We start from the raw sequence: 21,813 nt of genomic DNA, 5'->3' as shown, positions 1-21,813 counted from the left end.
TCTGGAGTTCAGCCAGGAACATTATTTTGAACTGATTCTGTGCCTATAGCTTGTTCAAAGCTGTGTTTGCAGCCAATTTCAGAAAATAATACCAATGCACTGTATTTGACTGGCAGCCTATTCGCTTTCAAGCCCTTTCACTTGCACCTTTGATTCTATCATGGCTGTTCATGGCAGAAAAACTGAAAGGTCTACATGGCAGAGGTAACCAATGGACCTTGATCAAAAGCAAATCTGTTTGTTTTATTTAAAAAAACATGACCTTTAAAGGTTTCTGTGGAATTCAGTGTATGGCATTATTTGTTCTGCTTAATTTTCTCTCTCAACCATTCTTTCTAAGGTTAAGGACTGCTCGAAGACACTTAATAAAGGCAGAAAGAATAAAGATGCAGAGCCAAAAAGCATCAGGAAGGGTAAAAGCTTATTCTAAGAGAAGCCCTTTTTACACAGCTGGGTTTTTACCAAGGTAGGTAGTCTCAGCAGTGGAGCGCATTTGACTCATGGAGCTGACTTTTTTTCAGTTGTGTGAACAAGCAAGCCGGCATCCAGAGACAGGTCGTGTATACAGCAATAACACAGCTAAAGAGCACTAAAGATGAGTACTGGAGGTGACATGGAGAAATGGAGAGGGTGAAAAAATAGAATTTTGCTTACGCATGTGAAAACATTTGCCATTCATGTTGGCCTTATTGGCAGGTGAGAGGTCCACATGTTATCTGGGTTGGAAGGGTTGGTGAAGATAAGGAATCATGCTTAAGCTTCTGCACCATTGTGTTGTAAATATGCTGATCAGGAATTTATGACTACCATATCAGCTTTCAGGAGGATTTCTGACAATGAAGGCAGGGAGTTTCATTATATCATTTAAGATACCAACCCACTTCCCAAAAGTAGATTAGTGACCTACCTTTATGGCACTTTCATAAAAATGTGAAATGGGTAGGTTTGATCTGGCTTTACTTGTCTCAGTTTTTTTTCCTGTTGGGCAGCATGGTTAGCTAGCGCCAGTGACCCAAGTTTGAATCTGGCACTGTCTGTAAAGAGTTTGCACGTCCTTCAGGTGCTCTGGTCTCCTCCCACCCTTCAAAAGCGTATGGGGCTCATGGGTGGTATAGGCTTGTGAGCTGGAAGGGCCTGTTACTGTGTTGTATGTCTAAATTTAAATTTAACACTCAAAAGGTTTGTAAGTGGGCAATCATGGCTCACAAATCTGATTTTTTTTTAAAAAGCTGTGGCCTAAAAGGTTGACATGTAAAGTTCCACAAGATCGGCTGCTCTGGAAGATTAGATCACATCAGGAGAAATAGCCAAATGGAAGACGCTAGAGGGTGATGGAAGGTTGTTTTTTGGACTGGAGACCTGTGACGAGCGGTGTGCAACATGAATCGGTCGGTGCTCACCCCATTGCAGTTTGTCACTGAGGTGTCTGCCAAAAATTGCAGCAGGATCTTGATCGATTGGGCAGATGTGCAAAGGAATGGCTGATGGCATTTAATTCAGTGAAGTATTGCAGTTTGGAAAATCTAACATGGGTTGGACCTAAACATTGAATGGTAGGGATTTAAGGAGTGTTGTATAGCAGAAGACTTAAGTACAGATACTTAGTGTCTTGAGTCACAGGTAGACAGGTGGTCAAAAAGCCTTTCAGCACATTGGCCTTCATCAGTCAGAGTACAGAAGTTGGCAGGCACGTTGCAGTTATAAAAGCTGTTGGTGAGGCCACATTTGGAGTCTTGTCTTCAGTTTTGGTCATCGTGCTACAGGAATGTTGTCAAGATGGGAAGAGGATGTTGCCAAGCTTCGAGGGCCTGAGCCACAAGGAGAGATTGAGCAGGCTAGGATTTTATTCCTTGGAGCACAGGAGGAATGAGGGTGATCTGATGGAGGTGTACAAAATCAGGAGAGGGAAAGATTGCACAGCATCTTTTGTCCAAGGTAACCAGGGGACAAAAGTTAAGGTGAGGGAATAGAGATTTATAAGGAAACCCTGAGGAGTAACTTTATATATAAAGGGTGTGAATCAGGAGGATGTGACAGAGGCAACTATTATAATGCAGATACATGAACAGGATAGGTTTATATGGGCCAAATGCAGGCAGGTGGGGCTGCCTGTCTGAATGTTAGATAGCTTTGACTGCAAGGTCACCATTTTCTGACTGACAACTAAACGATAAAATTCTGAATTAGGATAATCTCAAATGAAGTTCTTTAACAATCAGATCTAAAGATGAGGTCAAGGCATGCTGGACATCTTATGAGAACAATGCATTGTTGAATTTGTCAATGAAATAATTTAAATTGCTTTAGTGAACCCTCGCAAAAAAAAAACTTAGCATAGGTCTTAATTGTACAAAAGCTTAGTGGGCAAATCTAATTGTGCTCAGGCACAGAGTTCCACCTTACTCTCTGATCTGTGCCGGGTTAAACATTTTGCAAGATTTCAATGGGGATAGTGGAGTTGTAGGGAAGAAATGTACTTTTCTTTAATTATAATTCTGCTAGCATTGATATTGCATTGCTTCAGTGTCCATGTTGCTGAATTAGTAAATTATCTACATCACATAAGAACGGGTGCATCAGGTTATTTGTGATTATTTACTTGGTGCCATTTTGCATATAGAAAAGTTGGGTGTAAATTTCATAATCTTTATGTATTGCTTATAAGTTAGTGTGGAGCTTGTTTTATTATTGTAGCTTTATGGTAAAAATTGGGTGAACAAAAATGAGAGAAACAAGTCTTCCTTCAATTGGAGAGGGTTGGAATCGATATAATTTTAAACTGGAAAAAAACAACAAGGATTTGTGGTCAACAGTTTAAAATGTGTTGGGATGAAGCAGCAGATATACAACAGGTGCAGTTTTATGTGTAGTAAAATTCAAAAGGAGCATGATAAAAAAAAATTTAACCTTTAGAAGCATTTTGTGTTGCTAGTTAGTGCCATAAAGCATCAATAAACCAGCTTGATTACTATGTGGTTATGGTGTCTTATATAGAAAGCCAATCTAAATTTAGAGAGTTTCAAATACTTGGCACCTTCCTTAAGATATGCTTTGTAATGAATGGTTTCCTATGTTTCAGCTTCCTGTTCTACAGAACTGTATTTCTCTTCTCTTCAGTCATTACCACAATGCCTCTGATGTTCCTTGGTCCTTCTCAAGGACTCATTTAGTGCGCATTCTGATCCCTGTATGTCCATCCCACAGGGCAGGATAATCTGAGATCCTTTTGCTTCTTCCTCAAACAGAGTTCTAACTATAGCTACCTTCCGCCACATTCCTTTGGTTGGCCAAACTATCTGACATTGAACGTCAGCTCATTACAACTCTGCTAATTTTCTTCAAGTCAGGACCCATTACAACTCCATTTATCTGAAAAGGTTGGGACCAGGCCCATTTTGGAAAACTGGACATTTTAAAAAAAGACAGCCTAGTAGCAACAGCAAATCACTTTGTAGCTGTGTTTAAACAACAACAATCAACCAGGTAAGGCTTTTTTAAGCATTAAAATAAGGTTTAATTCTCATCAAAAAAAAAATGCTGGCTACTGCCGATCACCAACACTAATGTTCCCAGTTAGTTTGGTACCAAATTTTTTTTTTAATAAATTGGATGACAGGATTTCGGGGAGACAGTGTATGTTGCATACACTGCGAGATCCCATTGCTGACTCTTTGCTGGCTAGATGGAACAACCTTTGTTTTAGATGTCCTCCTCAACTTTTTCTGTTAATATTGGTATTGTTCTGCACAGGTCATTATATTGAAATACCTTCACCAACTGCTCACCAGAAATCCTGCAATATTTACTATGATTGTAACTGAGCAAACACAAGTATCACTGCTCCTTCACGTTCCACACTACATTAGCTTTTAAGCCAAATTCTGTTATCACTGCATTTTTGCTCTATTTAACAGACACTTAAATGAAGTCTGCTGTGACTTTTCAATTTTGAAATTAGAAGACTGCATATGGATTGGGATTTCAACATGGTAACTTCTAATTACAAAGTTGTTTGCTGTAAAGACTTCAACTTTTATTTTATATATAAGTATATGAACAGCTAAAAATATTTCAATGAGCCTTTACCACTTGAACGAATAAGTTCTTTCTCTTGGACTTCTGTCAAAAAAATTAGACAAATGATATGCATCTATAAATTACACAAGAATGAAGTAATATTTTGTCTCAATTTAAAGCATTTATAACTCATTTAAAATGCAAAGGGGAAACTTTGCAAGAACGTAGGCACAAGATGAAAAATTCAGGACCATTTTCACCCAATAGATTTAAAAATGTAAATGAAGGAAACATTAGATACGTAATGTTGACAAGAGCAAATAACATACTAAATCAGAAAAAAAAAGTCCAATGGCATTCTTTGCTCACCAAAAGCTATAGTAATTATTACAAGCCAGAACTGTTGAAGGATAATATTAATTTGTAGATGACTTTACAAACATCATTTTATAATTGCTTTTCAGGTCCTGCTTTTTGGTATCTGCATCTTCTGACTGATGTTCTTCACAACTGGACTTCATGTTCTCTGAAGAATAATCCTTTGATTGACTTCTATTTTCAGAATCATTCAAGTTATCAGTTGGCAACTCTCCAGCCAGACTGACCTGTTGCAACTCTGGTTCTGCGACCTCCGGCTGCAACAAAGGTGAAAATAAAGTTCTCTAGTAGGGCGGTCCATTAAATACATGTAATGCATGCACTTAACATAAGCACTTTAGGATAATTTGTGATGACTATACCTTTGGAGTTTTTTTTTTAAACATTATGCACTGACTTCTTTGGGCCACCTGGAAGTCAGAGCTTCCATTCCCACTGCCACCCAGCTCCTAGCATTTTATACTAGTGTAATTATTTTTAAGTCATGGCAAAAGAATTCCGTAAAATGAAAAATAATTTGACTTGATAATAGATGAATATAGTGTTCAGATTCATGCACCCACCAGAGGTCGTTTTACCGATGGCCTTTCTTAATTAGATGGCCTGCTTTCTTGAGACACCTCTTGTAGATTTCCTTAATGGAGTTAAGACTCATGCCCAACTCTATTCTTTTCCTGTCCTGTACACTGGCACATCTATACCAGATAGTGATGCAACCAGACAGAATGCTCTGCACACCTGTAGAAATTTACAACCAAATCTCCTCAAAGTATGGCTGCTGGCAAGCCGCCTTCATGATTGCATCGTCATAGAGTCCCCAGGATAGATCTTTCACCCAGGAATTTGAAGTTCTTTCCCCTGCTGATCCCTCCACAAGGACTGATGTGTTCTCCTGATTTCCACAGTTCCTTAGTTTTGCTTACATTAAGTGCAAGATTGTTGTTGTGACACCACTCAACCAGCTGATCTATCTCACTCTTGCATGCTTCCTTATTACCATCTGCAATTCTGCTGCTGACTGTGATCTTGGACAAATTTGTAGATGCCATTTGAATTGTCAAGGATGTAGAGCAGTGGGATAAGCACACATCCCTGAGGTGCACCTGTGTTGATTGTCAGTGAGGAGGAGATATTGTTTCCAATGAGGAAGTCATGGATCCAGTTGCAGATGGAGGAGCAGAGGGCCAGGTTTTGAACCTTGTACTCCAATACTGAGGGCATGATGATGTTTAAAGCTGAGCTGTAGTTGATGAAAAGTAGCCTGATCTATGTGTGCTGTTGTCCAGGTGATCCAGGCTGAGGGAGAGCCAGAGGATTTGCATCTGCTGTGGAGCGATTGTGGTGGTTAGGGAATTGCAGTGTGCCTAGATCTTTATTTAGGTACCAGTTAATTCTATCCATAACCAACCCAGGCCAAACATCCGCAGCACAAAAACCTGATTATTAGAACAGCTCAGTACTGGGGTGCTGACAGATAGAAAACCTACTCAATGTCAATCTAATGTTCCTGTCTCACACACCCTATAACCCTCCATATTATTTTATATCCGTCTTTTAAATATTCTTATTGTTGCAGGCTCTACCCCCCCCACCAATCCATGCATTTACTACTATGTAAAAAAATACTTCCTCTGACATCTTTCTTTTGTCCACTGGTTTTGGCCCTTGCCACCCTCAAGTTTAAACTTCTAAATTTCTGGATTGAACTCCATCTGCCACTTCTCTGCCCAACTCTCCATCCTATCTCTATCCTGTTGTAACCTGTGACCATATTCCACTATCTACAACACCTCCAACCAATCTTTTCATTTTAATCAAAAGGCCCTGATCACTGCTCTAATGGCAGAGTCAAACAAGAAACCTTCCCCAATTTATAAAGTTCTACAAACAATACTCTTAACTGCATTCAAAGCAGTAACTGTGGTTCTACAGCCCATATTCAACAAGCACCCCAGAAGGCTAGATTTAAAATCAGCCTTTGGGTAACACAGAATGGACATGAGGTTTGGTATACCATCTATAAAGGTGGTAGCAAATGAATCTACTAGAGACCTAGCCAAAATGTCAACACAGTGGCAACTGGAGGGTATCAGCGGACTTGTTTAATATTGGCTATTCCAGATTTAGCCAAGGTCATCAGAACCACCATAAAGCTATAAAGATAAATCTAACACACAAAGTAGGAAATTCATTGGAACTTGGGAATGTCCCTTCTTGGTTAAGGCAAGTCTTTCCAGGGGCTAGGATTTGAGGGAAACGGTTCAAAATGGGTATGTTACTGTAGGATGAACAGTAATTTGATTTCAAATGAATCAAAATGTAACAGGCATAGGCAATGTTAAATTAATACAGCTTTTATCATGATATGTGAAAATTGAGAAATGGACATGAAGAACAAAATTCAGATGATAACTACAAAAGATATTTTTATTTGAGAGTGAATTACACACCACACAATATACTACAGTATTGAATTTTTCAACATGATGAAATGTAGAAAATCAGATTAACTCCTGGAAGTTCCCCAAAGTACTCATTCATGCAAATGCCAACACAAAGAGACAATCTGACACTACTTTAAGAAGCTCATCACCTCTGTTAAGTTTCAGATGACCCTTGGTCTAAAGATAAAAGCTTTGAAATTAGGCCAAACATATTTGAACAATTCTTTTTAGCACCAACAGACCGAATCATACGAGATACCACCAGAACTTCAGACCAAATGAATTTTCTTGATTTCACAGTGATGGAGACAGTGTATATCACGTCGGAATATAATTTTCTGAACAAAGCCTGCCACCAACACCTTGCTTATTTCAATTTCAAAAGCTTCTATTTAGGTTGTCAGTGCTCGTGCCAGAAACTGGAAAGAGTCTCATAACACCAATTAATATAAATAGAAACAACAGAATACTGGACATACCAACAAAATGAATAGAAAGCAGTTCAGATTTTAGAATCTGAAGTACATCTGGTCAAAAGGATCTCTTGACTCTTTCTTGTTGCTAGTATGAATAACTGTTTATCTGATTCTTTGTTTTACTTTACTCATGAGCACTTCCATTCAATTGCACCATCCTAGTGCTTTATGCTGTTATACCCCTTGGTATACAAATTGCATATGGTTAAAGTACTGGTCTCAAATCCAAAACTACAGATCACTGATCCAATTCAAATCCTGGGAGGGCTAAACTATTTCTTTATAAAATCACTTAATTTACCTGAAAACAAAAACATGGAAAAGGTTCAAGTTAAATTGTACTTCAGAATTGGGTAAATTAGTTTTTGGGCCTGCACAGATCTGTGTGTCCTCTCACATGTATAAAACATTCATCAGCCACTTGCAATAAAAATGTCCAATTTTATTGAAAAGAAATCCATTACCTCACTGAAGCCCAATCCACAGTGTCGCCTGTTCCTCCCCGACAGCTGACTGTCCAAACTCTGATGAAACTGATGCTCCAATTCCTCATTTATTTTCTTATCTTCATCACCTAAAAAACATACACCTTCATCACACATCTTATCAGCCATTCTTTAAACAAGTTTATGATTATTTGTTCATACACAGACCTACTATATTGTAGCCATTATAGAAACTTGATTGAGAGCAGGGCAGCTCAACTTTCCAGGGAACAGATATTTTGGATGTGAAAGGAATGCTTTATTGAGTACGGAGACTACTACTGCTGCACCAAGAGGACATTCTTGGAAGGTTTATCCAGCAAGACCATCACAAGGCATTCCAAAAGCCGACAGAAGCTAGAGCAACAGATATGCAAGGTGATCAAGGAAAGATGAAAATCAGCATCAGCGAGGCTTAGAAGAAGCAAAATTTATTAGGTACATCCAGGAGAGTTTCTTGAAACAGTAATTAGCGAGGTGGAGCATGGCCCTAGTTGAACTTGCATTGACAAAAGCACCTGGCCAGTTGATCGAAGTTTCAATGGAAATTTTTGGAAATGACAATAATTCCATAAATTTCAAGACAGTTATGGACAAAACTGGTCCTCAGATGAAAGTGCAGTAAGGCTAATGATAACAGAATAAGGCAATTAGAAAAAGTAGCTTGAGGGTGGCTGTTTGAGAGTAAATTTACATCTGACACATGGTAAACTTTTAATAGCCAGTTGACTAGAGATGAACATGTTCCTACAAGCATGGTAAAATTGGGAACTTTAGACAACAAAAGATATTGTACATTTATTCCAAAAGTAGATGGTGAGGCCTTTATTGAGTATTTTGCTCTGGTATTTATCAAGGAGGATATTGATGATAATGATTACAGAGTTTGCTTTATATTAAGATGATGTTGGGCATCTTGAAAAACATTAAGGTTGATGTCCCCCGGGCTGGATGGATCCCAGGGGCTTCGATGGAAATCTTTATAGCAGCTCAAGCAATGAGCAAGATGCCTTAAGATCAGGGAAAAATTGATGTTGTTCCTTTAAGGGAAATAGGGACAAGTCATGAAATTATGGACTGGTGAGTTACAGCAGTCTTATTTCCAAAATGTTTTATTTTATTTATTTTATTTAGGCATACAGCACGATAACACGGCCCTTTCAGCCCATAAATTCGTGCCGCTCAATTACACCAAATTGACCTATACCCCCAGTGTGTTCTAAACTGTGGGAGGAAGCCTATGCAGACAATGTACAAAGTCCTTACAGACAGTGCAGGATTCGAACCTCGGTCCTAACTGCTGGCACTGTAACAACGTTGTGCTATCCGCTATGCTAACCATGCTGCCAAACATTTAGTGACCATCAACCCCTCAAAACTGATCAGCAAACTCCAAGACTCGGGGGTCAATACCCCACTGTGTAATTGGATCCTTGACTTCCCCACCTAAAAACAACAATCAGTGTAGATTGGAAAGAACATCACTTCCACAATCTCCATCAGTACTGGAGCACCACAGGGCTGCATTCTTAGCTCCCATTCTACTTGCTTTAAACCCATGACTGAGTGGCTTGGTACGACAACAACACCATGTTAGTGGGTTGTAGAAAGGGACTGAAAACTTGGCGGAATGGTGAATCAACAGTAACTTCACACTCAATGTAACCAAACCCAAGGTGCTGATTGTTAACTTCAGGAAGGAAAAACCAGAGGTGGATGATCGAGTGATCATGGGGGGGGATAAAAAGAGAGGTGGAGAGGGTGAGCAATTAAATTTTTGGGAATCACTACCTCGGAAGATCTTTACTGGACCTAACACACAACTGCATTGTGAAGAAAGCATGACAGTGGCTCTACTTCCTCAGGAGTTTTGCGGAGGTTTGTTATGGTCTTGGAAGCCCTGGCAAATTTCTTCAGAAGATGTGTGGTGGAAAGAGTGATTGGATACATCACAATTTGGTATGGGGTCCCGAGCACAAAGCCTAACAAAGGGTAGTGGACACCACCCCCCCCCCCCCCCCCACCCCCAGACCCAGGCAAATTCCTTCTCACCAGAGAGCAGCAGCAATTATCAAGGATTGACACACCCTGTTCACGCTGCTGTTATCAGGAAAGAGGTATAGGTGCCACAAGACTCATACCACCAGCAGCTACCCCTCCACCATTAGACTTCTCAACAACAAACTCAATTTAAGGACTTTTACTTTTGCACCTTGTTTTTTTTTCCCCCTCTCCTCCCTGTATTGCACAGTTGTATACTTTTTTTTTGCAATATCATTAAGTGGTAATTCTGCCTAACCTGCAGAAAAAAGAATCTCAGGGATATATGTGACATCATATATGTACTCTGACAATAAATCTGAAATCTGAATTAACATTTGTCATAATTAAAAATATCAATATCTGAAAGGCAAAGTCAGAGCATTTACAGTACTGAGACACCAGATTACCTCCCCACTATATTATCACAAAGCTGTACTTCTGGTATCAGCTTCAGATTGACTTGTTTAGACTTTATACAACTCTATTTCTTTTCATAACGTGACCTGTATGCACTGATCCTTCCTTATTTTTCATTGAAATAGGTATTACCATATATCTCAGTGTACAAGTCTACCAGCAGATAGGTGGACCTTTTTTTGCCTAATTTTAGTGGTTTCATGGTATAATCAGGCGTACAAGTCGACCCCCCCCCCCCACCCCAACCTATGTCCGGGCCTCCTAGCAACAACCCAAAGTTTGTTACAGCACCCCAGTTGCCAAGTAACAAAACTATAAATTGAGCAAGTAAAAAAAGTTAAAAACCCTTGGCTTATTGGGTGGGAGCAGGAACCTCAGACCAACGTGGCAGAAGTGGGGACCTAGGCTCTACATTTGTCAATATTTGGGTGGGTTATGATGGCGTCAGCAGTGGCAAGGTGCTTCCAGGGTCGACTAATACGCCAAATTGGCATCAAATGGTTTTTGGCCCAAATACAAGGTCTCAAAAGTAAGATGGTGGTGCGACTGCAGTCACAACAGCAGCCATTCCAGATCCCAGGACTGCTGTAACTAACAAGAAGACATGCTGTGCACAAACCTGGATTTGACAAGAGTTCTTGGTGGAACACAGTGAGTCTGAAATGCAACCTGAATTGCCAAACAACTAGGTCACTGAGATGAAGCCACAATGTTTGCAGCTTGAGTCATGGAGTGAGACCTATTGAAGAGGCCAAGCTGCTGGGTAGCGTGATGATGTGGCCTCTGCCTTCCAGTGGTGCATGCTTCAAGGGTTGTAGAAATGGTGCAATGAGGCAGAGACGGAGGGGTTGTCCCGATATGATTGGAACAGTGCTAGCCCTGAGAAATCCCAAAGGATGTGTTGGTTGTAGTCAATGTCGATCTGAGACATGAGACCTCATGGGGTTCAGATCATCCAAGGTTTGGCGGGGGGGGGGGGGGGGGGGGAGGTGGGGGCTTTTAGGCAGTCTGTTGCTCTCCACCTTGAGAAACTGTGACTTTTTTTGATAGCTTCCCTCTTTGAAACTGGCAGACGGTAACATTTAAATCTTGTCGACACCAGTAACCAGCCCCAAGATGCTGCAGTTTGATTTTTTATAACATCTTAACAGAATTGCAACTGGGCTTATTTGTTTGACATTTATTTTTGAAATTTGATGTTTGTAGCACTGTTGTTCATTTAAAATCGAAAAGTTGCCTGTTAGTGCAATCAGAAGGAATGGGTTAGGGTTTAAATAATTAATGTTGCAAATGGGATAGTCTCTGTAAAAAGATAGCCGCGCCATTGTATTTTGGCTGCTTGTCAGTGTTTAAATAGTAACCAATTTATTCCTAATTTTATGTTCAGCGCTTTGGATCAACCTCCATTGTTAAATGCGCTATATAAATAAACTACTTCTATAGCATGCAAGTCAACCTCCATTTTTTGAGAAATTTTTGTGTTTCACGACTCAACTTATACACCGAAATATACTGTTATTTTAAAAAAGGGGACCACAAGAAAAATATCTAATATTTTTCACCACTATAAGTGTGTTTTTTAATCACCCAATTCAAATAAAATATCAGGTATGGTGGCCTCAATCTCATGTAATTGCATTTTTTTTTAATTTTTCATATTATGAACCATACTGACCAAAATACATAGACATTTTTCTCTTGAATATACATAGTGTCATTTTTCCCCCCTCCCTCACCCACCTCATTCATTCAACGTTCAATCTATATGATACATTAAACCCGTTAAACAACGTCGTCACATAATAAAAAAAAATAAGAAATTTGTGTCTTCTACTTTTTCATACTGGGTCAGTTCATTTCGTTGTCTTCTCCTTCTGTCATTTTAGGTGGTGGAGGTCTGTGGTAGGATTTCTCTATTGTGTTCCATGTACGGTTCCCATATTTGTTCAAATACTGTGATGTTATTTCTTAAATTTTATGTTATTTTTTCCAATGGAATACATTTATTCATTTCTATGTACCATTGCTGTATTCTCAGGTTATCTTCTAATTTCCAGGTTGACATAATACATTTTTTTGCTACAGCTAAGGCTATCATAATAAATCTTTTTTGTGCTCCATCCAAATCGAGTCCAAGTTCTTAATTTCTTATATTACTTAGAAGAAAGATCTCTGGGTTTTTTGGTATGTTGCTTTTTGTGATTTTATTTAATACCTGGTTTAGATCTTCCCAAAACTTTTCCATTTTCTCACATGCCCAAATTGCATGTACTGTTGTTCCCATTTCCTTCTTACAATGAAAACATCTGTCTGATACTGTTGGGTCCCATTTATTTAACTTTTGGGGTGTGATGTATAGCCTGTGTAACTAATTATATTGTATCATGCGTAACCTCATGTTTATTGTATTTCTCATAGTTCCGGAGCATAGCTTTTCCCATGTTTCATTCTTTATCTTTATGTTTAGATCTTGTTCCCATTTTTGTTTAGGTTTACAGCTTGTTTTCTCGTTCTCTTTCTCTTGCAGTTTGATGTACATGTTTGCTATAAATCTTTTAATTATCATTGCATTATTAACTCATGGTCGAAAAAAAACATTGAAAACCAAATGTTTCAATTCTCTCTCAAATATGCATTTATAGATGAAAGAAAATTGCTTGATAAAGAGCATTGTCACAAATAGTGCAATGACAAAAAAAATTGTATGCATCAATAAAAGGTTGCTTTGCATGATATTTTGTATAACTACAAGTGCTCCCCTACTTACGACGGTTCGAATTCCGATCTGCTCCTATGCTTGTGACATACACTTTAGCATCCCCACCATCCAGCAATATAACTTTAGTTCAAAGCTCCAAGCATTCTTTATGCGCAGTATGCTTTCAGCTGTGTATGTTAAATTTTTTTCCAGTGTGGAATACAGGTATTCAAAATGTAATTATAAAATAATGGTAGGTCTGGCATTATTTTTTGACTTGCGATGGGTTGGCTGGAACACAAACCCATCATAAATTGAGGAGCACCTGTACATTCAAATACATAATCTGGCATTTGAAATAACTGAGAACATCAGGGGACAAAGTTAAATCTACTTTGTCCTATAGCAACTCTGCAGACTCGCTTCTCTCTAGATTCTGAAAACTAGCCCACAACCCACCTTGCTAACTGCCACAAAAATTGAAAAGGTATTGTTTTGCTCACCTGTTCTGAAGAGGGAGGTTGACTTGTGATCGCCTGGATGTGCACGTCCACTATGATCTTTCTGCAGAAAAAAATGGATTGTTTGAAAAACTAAGGATATTAAAGTGAGCTTCAATGTTATAAAAACAAACCTACAATTATTATTTCTCACTGCATAAAACAAATTATTGAAAGCCAATCAAAACTTCCAGCCAAATTGCAGTACTCAGAAAGCATCATGGAGAAGTTAAAAGACATTGCCTAATTAAATTGCAACGCAGTGTTTATTTTAAAAATTTGACAGAGTTCTATGAGTGTGTTTGAAACTCAGTTCACAACGAAGACTTAAACGAGTCTAAAACAATGTTGGAATTATAGCAAGATAAATTTCTTACAATCAGACTTTAGAAATTGTTACAGCAGATGCACCCATTTTTTATTTTTTTTTAAATTTCCTTCCCCCCCCCCCCCCCCCCCAAAATACTTCAGGTTCTTAAACATCTTTATCCTGTATTAAATCAATAATTTCTCTGTTAACATACAGGTTATTTCCCAATTACCTTTTCTTCCCAGACATTATTTGCACACATTACTGGCTTCTGTAGTTAGTTAGTTGTGCAGACAAGATTATCTCCATAACTGAATGTATTCAAGTTATTCAGTCAAGAATTTTCTCCAAGCAATAATTTTAAGGAAATAAAATGTAACAAGTTTCCAGAATAACTACAATTAACTCCAGAATAGTTGTACTATGTCTAAAGATTTCAATATGAGCAACATTTCTTTCTCACATACCTTTAACACAATACATGCCTCAATATATAGAATTTAAAGATAAAATGGTTCAATGTTGTTTAATTCAAAATGCAATAATACTTCCTGAATTTCTGAGGACCCAAAGATCAAGAAGTGTTTGCTATCAATTAATGAATCTGAAAGGCCTCCTCTTTGATCCTAAATGCTATGGAAACAGTTCAATTTCCTGATTGATGAAAAAAGCTTGAAGACCATTAAAGTCATCTAGGCATCTTGATTTGGATTTGTGAACTATAGAGCATGTAAGCAAGACAGACTGAAGAAAATAAAACAAGATTCCATTCTAAAATTGCTATTCTCCATCACATCTACACAAGTTACAAGTCGAAGATACTAGATGTTTACCAACATCACGTAACTAAACAAAGAATAGCTGGAGGGATTCAGCCAGTTGGGCAGCATCCATGGAGATAAATACTTGAGAAATAGAAGGAAGAAAGAAACAAGAGAAATTCACAGTTCAAATAAAACTTTATAGATTTGTGTCCTCATTCTCATAATATTGGACTATCTATTCAGAAATGGCATGTTCCCCATGAGATGCATTAATGAGAAAAAAGGATTTTGTTTAAACCACAAATTTCAATTCACTCTCAAATATGGCATTTTAAAGATAAAATAAAGTTGTTTTATCAAGAGATTTGTCACTAATAGTATAATTACAAAAATTGATTATCTGCAGTGATTGGTTGCTTTCATGATATTTTTGTACAACTACTTCGATAAATTCAAATACACAACCAATCATTCAAAACATATGTAAAAACCAAGGGCTGCAACTGATCATCTCTCCATGAATGTGGTCTGACCCATTCTCGCTTTTCTTTGTTCACCCAAACATCTACACTTCTTTTGTTTCTCTACTAATGCACCATACCAACAAACATTTTAATTCATTACCATCAAAGCATCTAACCAAAGATCCAAATGAAAACAAAACCACTGTACAATTATTCTTGGGAGGTGGGTTTCAAGGATTATGCCAAAATTTGCATGTATAAAAGGCTATTCCAAAGTGAGCAACTACAAGTGATGATATTTAACAATTGGAAAGCGATTAGTGATCTTAAACCAAGGTACAAAATCTCCCATCACCACATTGTTTAGCAACAGAAGAACCTACTAATGGATTCTTGGATTTGTTCACAACTTCATTCCCTAGAATGCTCACATGTTAGTGAAGTGCAAAATGCCTGCTTTCCTGTCCATCCCAGCAAACCCATTATAGGTGCCCAGCTGGTTCACCTCTTTGCTTATATCACATTGAACCAAATGGCTCAGCTTTCTGGAGGGCAAAATTCAGAAAGCCAGATCAGTGCCGAATTAAGTTCTGTCACACTAATAAACAAACTAGATTACTGATAATGAGCTCTGTTTAACCAAAGATCTCGATAACTGGGCTACCACACAATACTCGAATTGAATGGAAGTAGCGATATTGTGCTTAGACGTGTTCCGCCAGATCATACAAATAAACAAGTAGCTTTGGCCTCAAAAATTAAATTTTTGGTCTGTAAAGACGACAGGTTTACCCACATCATTTCTCTCTCATGAAAATCCCACTCTGACTTCATTACAAAGGATTGGCAAGAAAATACTTCCATGCAGAAGACAGCTAGAATCAGGATCGTCTCCGGTGATCAGACAAAATGATCAATGGGGGCAAATCAGAGAGCCAGTACATTTTCAACTGTCCTCAACATCCAATTTTGGATTTGGATTGGTTACCAAGGCAAAAGAACTCACTTTAAAATGTGATTTTTTTGAAACTTTCCCTCAGCCCTATTGTCAAAAACTACTGTTTTCTCTCCTTCAAATGGAGAATTAACTATGGCTCGATGACAGTGTCTAAAGGTCAGGCTGGACTGCAACCAATGGTTTTCGAAACACAAGAGCATTTCAAATTATTCTCGTCTTCCCATAAAGGTTTTTTTTTTACTGTTGGTCAACCAAATAACAAACTCGATACTTAGTGAAGGCAGCGTTCTACAAAGTACCCAAAAGTCTGCATTTGTTAATGTGAGTCCCTGGCCCACTCTGCCTCAGATATTTTCACTTATCAAGTCTCCTCCCACATTTATTAACCTTTTCCAGAAGTGCAATCTTCTAAAAGCTACTGCTCCCATGATAATCCTTTGTGCGTCCTCTCCTCCCTTGACTTGGGTTTCGTAGCTGAGCTGGGTTCTGAGATCAGAAATCATTCCCAAAATGCTTTGCTTTTTCTTCCACACATTACTACTTTCCTGTCTCTTAGATATCTACCCAAACCTTTTTGATTGACATTAAATTTTTGTCAATGGAGTGCCCTGGGATAATTTTCAGTTAAAAAAATCATCAAATGCAAATTGCTGCTGTTCACGACAATAAACTCTTAAAAATGGATGTTCAGCCCACAAAGATGGAGGTGGAAAGATTTGTAATTTCTGCATCCTTGAAACAGCAACATGCCCTCCCAGGTCACAGGTTAGGGTAAAGAATGGACAAACTTACAGCGATGTAGTACCTCATCACATCCAAAGCACTTTACAGTCAATTAATTACTTCTGAAGTACATTCACGGTAATGATGCAGACAAACATGGCAGCTTGTGTGCACACAGCAAGGTCACAAATAATTAAGCTGTTTTTGGAGGTATTGTTTAATGGAAGAATGCTGTCCAGGACACCAGGACAACTAAGCTCCTCTTCTTCAAGTTGTTCCATGGAATCTTTATCATTCACCTGAAAAAGCAGAATGCGCCTTATTTTAAACATCTCATCTAGAGGGCTGCACCTGTGACAGTACAGCACTTTTTCAGTATTGTATTGGACTATCAGCTCAGATAATGCCCACAATATACTGATCCACAGCAAGTAATGTTGACTCAGCTACACATCAATTTATTAATCACATATCAGCCATTATTTTTGGGGTGGGGGGGGGGAGATCTTCAATGTATTTGGACTAATTCACGGCAGTAGTACTCCCATTCCTCTGTGAAGACCAGATATCTAGTATAGTTTTAGGTTTTTATCTTGCACAAAACACTAATCCAAGCAGCTAAGTATTGTTATTACTTTTCCTTTTGTTGACAGTCTGGATCAAGTACAAAGTACTGTACAGGTATGCACCGCTTAAATCCGTTTTGGCAACGTCCGACCACATACACGTCCATTGACCCTAAGATTATAACAGAGTTCAGAAATCTTGATTGGAGAACGGGGTATAGTGGACGTAACCGGACTTATGCAACGACTTCCCACACGCAACACCTAAACCTTTCTATCTATCCTGGCTCCCAAATGCAGTAAAACCAGTGCTAGTGATAGCAGCAGCAAGAGACAAATGAGAAGTATAAATTTGGAAGTGAAACAAAAGGTTATTAAACCACACAAAGGTGGAAAAAACAGTAAATGCTATTCCTCGCGATATAGGCATATCGCACTCGACAATCACGACGATCCTGAAAAACAAAGAGAAAATTCTCCAAGCTGTTAAAAGATCGGCTCCACTGAAAGCTACAAAGCTAACGAAAATGCGAGGGACCTATGTCAGATATGGAGAAATTGCTAATGACGTGGATTGAGGACCAAACACAAAAGCGAGTCCCTCTCAGCCCATTGACGATCACTGCTAAGGCACAAAGTTTGTTCTAGATGCTAAAATAAAAAGCAGGACCAGACTACGTTATCAAGTTTAGTGCTAGATCTAGGCGGTTCAGGTACTTCAAACGATGTTTTTCTCTGCATAATGTGAAAGTCAGTGGTGAGTCTGCAAGTGCTGATGCGAAGGCAGCAGGAGAATTTGTTGAAACCTTAGATAAACTAATTGTGGAGGGAGGTTATTTGTCCCAGCAAATTTTTAATATGTATGAAACTTCCTTATTCAGGAAGTGGATGCCTAAAAGATCCATAAGGAAGCCAAGTCAATGCCAGGCTTTAAGGCTTTTAAAGATAGAGTAACAGTGTTGGTAAAAGGCAATGCTGCTGGCTACAAGTTAAAGCCATTTCTTATTTGGCATAGTGAAAACCCCAGGGCTTTCAAGAACATTAACAAACCCACCTTACTGGTTTATTGCAGGAGAAATAAAAAGTCCTGAATGACACAAATGCTGTTTCAGAATGCCCTTCTCGATTGCTATGCCAGTGAAATGGAGAAGTACTGCTTGGAAGAAGGCATACCTTTCAAGATTTTGCTCATTGTAGACAATGCTCCAGGACATCCCCTTTTCATTGGTGTCCTCCACCCCAACATCAAAGTGGTGTTCTCCCCACCAAACACCACCTCTTTAATCCAGCCAATGGACTAACGGGTTATTGCAGCATTATTGCAGCAAAGGTCCTGAGGAGGACCTTTGCTCAGGCTGTTGCTGCAACTAATGACACTGGCAAGACACTGATGCCGTTCTGGAAGGAGTATAAAATTTTACACTGCATAAATAACCTTGCTTGGGCCTGATATGATGTGACCAAAGAGTGCATGAATGGCATATGGAAAAAAAAACTGAAGCATGCATGACTAAGGGATTTGAAAAAGACGAAGCGATTGTGAGGATTAATACAGCTGTTGTTGACATGGTAAACAACAACCTGAACCTAGACATTGATGATGAGGACATTAAAGAACTCCTAGAGGAACTAACAAATGAAGAGGAGCAAGAGTGAATAGCTGAAGATGCAAGGGAAAAGGAAACTGCAGGAGAACAGGTGCAAAAGAGGTTCACTGTTAAGAGGTTCGCCAAATGATTTGCAGGATAACAGCTTGCTTGAAGAGTGCTGAAGAGATGGACCCAAACACTGAAACCTTTTCACTGATAGAGAGGAATACTCATGCAGTGTTTGCTGCATACAGAGAAATTTATGAAGAAAATGCAAACTAGGCAAACAACACTGGGCGTATTCCTGAAGACACCTCCCCAAGAAGAGCCTCAGCCAGGTCCTTCAGGCATTACTGAGTGACAGTGCATCAATGGGATTTATATGACCTGAAACTCTTCCAGTGGAACACTATGAGGAGTTGAGAACAGTGATGTTGATGATCCTAATCCTCTTTGTTAAATTGTGTGTGATATAGGCTAAAAAAAACTGTTTACATAAAAGTTTAAAATTAATTACAGTTTAATTTAGCTTATGTTCAGTGTCCCATATAGCTTTGCTAAGTATATACAAGATGGTGTTCGCACAATGTCCACATCACAATTTTACAGAACGTTTCATGGACGTTAAGCAGCGCATACCTGTACTGCAAAGCTTTGTTATCTGAATGAATTTCTCTTTCTCCAGTTCCACATTAAAATCTAGTAAAGACAAAACTTGCAACTTACTTTTCCAGCTCCCATTAGCCTCAAGAATTTTAACTTCCGCTCATCATCACCCAAGTCAGCAGATTCCCAGGTTGTACTAGATCCTTTATCCTATACAAGAAAGTAAAGAATGGTAAGAACTTTGGAATAAATTAATAATCAAATTTACACCAATGAATATTTCACAGAAGCAACTCCAATATCCATACAAAGAGGTAACATTTTTGTATCACACCATGTATTTTAATATCCCATGGTGAAGAGCACAGGGTCAGTCTGTGTCTTAAGTATTTATGTTTTGACAGCATGCAGGTATTAATTTCACTTCCTTACTACTTCTTGGTCGTAGTAGACCCTTTTGATGTCTTTTTAAAAAAAAAATTGACATCTCTAATAACAAAAAATGTGCTTGAACATTTTCTGTCCACTCTATGCAACATTAAATGCATGGTTTTGATACTTAGCAGAAATATATACATGAAAGAATGCCAACATTGCAAAGAATTGTTATTTTTAGTTGTTGCTTAATGTATAACTGATTGTTTAGTAACAGGAAAGAAATATTTTATCCTTTTATCAAATCTGATGATGTCCAAGGAAAAGTCCTTGTTCCAGGAACAGATGACACAGGTTGCTGTTAAATTTGCTGCTGACAATTATATAAAATAGAAGGGCCGGATTCCTGCTCCCAACATGCTCAAAAATAATTATTTCTTTCTTGGTGGGGGGGGGGGGGGAAAGAGGGAGAATTTTTTTGTATAATTTTGCTATAATGCATTATCTATTGTACATCCAGTTAATGTTGGTATTGATGCAAATGATAAATGAATTTTTCAAAAGATATTTGCATCCCAAATCAAAATGCACCAAGTGTTAGCGAACTATTTTGACAGCAAATAGAGAGTAAATTTGACAACGACACAACATGCATTAGTGCAGGTGGGAAGCAGCCGCCAAGCCCTGAATAGACTGTACTGGGTCCGGCCTCAACTTTCTCTGGACGGAAAGTTTACTTCGGTACCGAGGTGGCTGGACGGCTGAGACCCGGGAGCCAACATAAAGGGGGAAGGGCACTCGAGGCGCAGCCGCGTGAGGCAAGAAGCCCGGCCGCCAACACAAAAGGCCGCTGCCCCGCAGCAGCCTCCCCTGAATGGCACGGCCACCCTCCGGGCGGGCAAACCGAGGCCAAGTGCTCCGCCGAGGCAGCCCTCGCGAACTCACGTCGAAATGTACGAGTAACAAGGGTGATTTACGTTGGGCGATGCAGGCCTTTTCGCGCTGGGCGCCCTCTGTTTACCGTCCACAGAACTCATCTTCTTTCCCACCTCCTCCCCTCCCCCCCTCTCCCCTCAAGCTCTCGGCCGTGCAAGCTCCCAGCCTGCCGCCTCGCTTTAATCCGGGTTCCCGGCACCCTCCGCTCGCCGCCGCCCCCACCCCGCTGCATTCTGGGATCTGTAGTCCCCCCCGCTGACGACGCCCGACCCGATTCTACCAGACTGGCTCGGCCAGTGGACCACAACTTCCAACGGTCACCGCGCGGCCGCTCGGTTTAGCAGAGATCGACGCAGCTGAAGTGGTCTGTGAGTTGTGTGGGAGAGTGACCCACTTTGCCCATTTTAAACAAAGCAGAATGATTCAAATTAGAGAGTTCAGATTTATTGTCAGAGTACATGCACACGACATCACATACAACCCCCTTCCTGCGGGCGAGGCAGAATTACCACCGGATGGCAGTGCAAAAATAAACCACTCAACGTACACATTTAGACAAATAAAGAAAAGTAAACCAACTGACTCATTTAAGGACTTAATTTTTCATTTATTGGTTTTTTTTTTGCACAATACAAAGAGGAAAAAAATCAGGAAAGTGCAAAAATAAGTCCTTAAATGAGTCCCTGATTGAGTTTGTTGTTGAGGAGTGCGATGGTGGCGAGGTTAACAACTCTTCCTGAATCTGGTGGTGCAAGTCTTGTGGCATCTTTCCAGATGGTGGCAGCGAGAACACACCTTCTGGGTGACGTGGATCCCTGATGATTGCTGCTGCTCTCCAATGGCAGCTATTCTCAATGGTGGTGAGGGGTTTTGCCTGTGACGTCCTACCCACTACTTTTTTCAGGGCTTTATGCTCAGTGCTTGATGTTTTCCCCCTTCCAGACTGTGATGCAGCCAATCAGTACACTTTCCTCCACAAATCTGTAGAAATGTTTGAGGGTTTCCGAAGTCATGCTGCAGTGAACTGAGATTCACTGGTTGTGTGTTATACTGATGGCTGGCTC

General features: G+C 39.4%; 1 protein-coding gene across 1 annotated transcript; it reads right to left on the bottom strand.

Annotated features, from left to right (window-relative positions):
- Positions 1 to 4,008: 4,008 nt before the first annotated feature.
- On the bottom strand, positions 4,009 to 20,898 carry c1h11orf58 (chromosome 1 C11orf58 homolog). The gene is made up of 5 exons (XM_069897797.1): positions 20,791 to 20,898; positions 19,559 to 19,648; positions 13,462 to 13,522; positions 7,780 to 7,889; positions 4,009 to 4,652 (listed from the first exon to the last, which is right to left on the bottom strand). The coding sequence occupies exons 1-5, from the start codon at positions 20,848 to 20,850 to the stop codon at positions 4,434 to 4,436; spliced, it is 540 nt and encodes a 179-aa protein (XP_069753898.1). The 5' UTR covers positions 20,851 to 20,898; the 3' UTR covers positions 4,009 to 4,433.
- Positions 20,899 to 21,813: the final 915 nt, after the last annotated feature.

Source organism: Narcine bancroftii, chromosome 1, assembly GCF_036971445.1.
Source record: "Narcine bancroftii isolate sNarBan1 chromosome 1, sNarBan1.hap1, whole genome shotgun sequence".
Classification (NCBI taxonomy): domain Eukaryota; kingdom Metazoa; phylum Chordata; class Chondrichthyes; order Torpediniformes; family Narcinidae; genus Narcine; species Narcine bancroftii.
The sequence above is the reverse complement of the archived record's forward strand: the minus strand, read 5'-3'. Positions and strand labels throughout refer to the sequence as shown.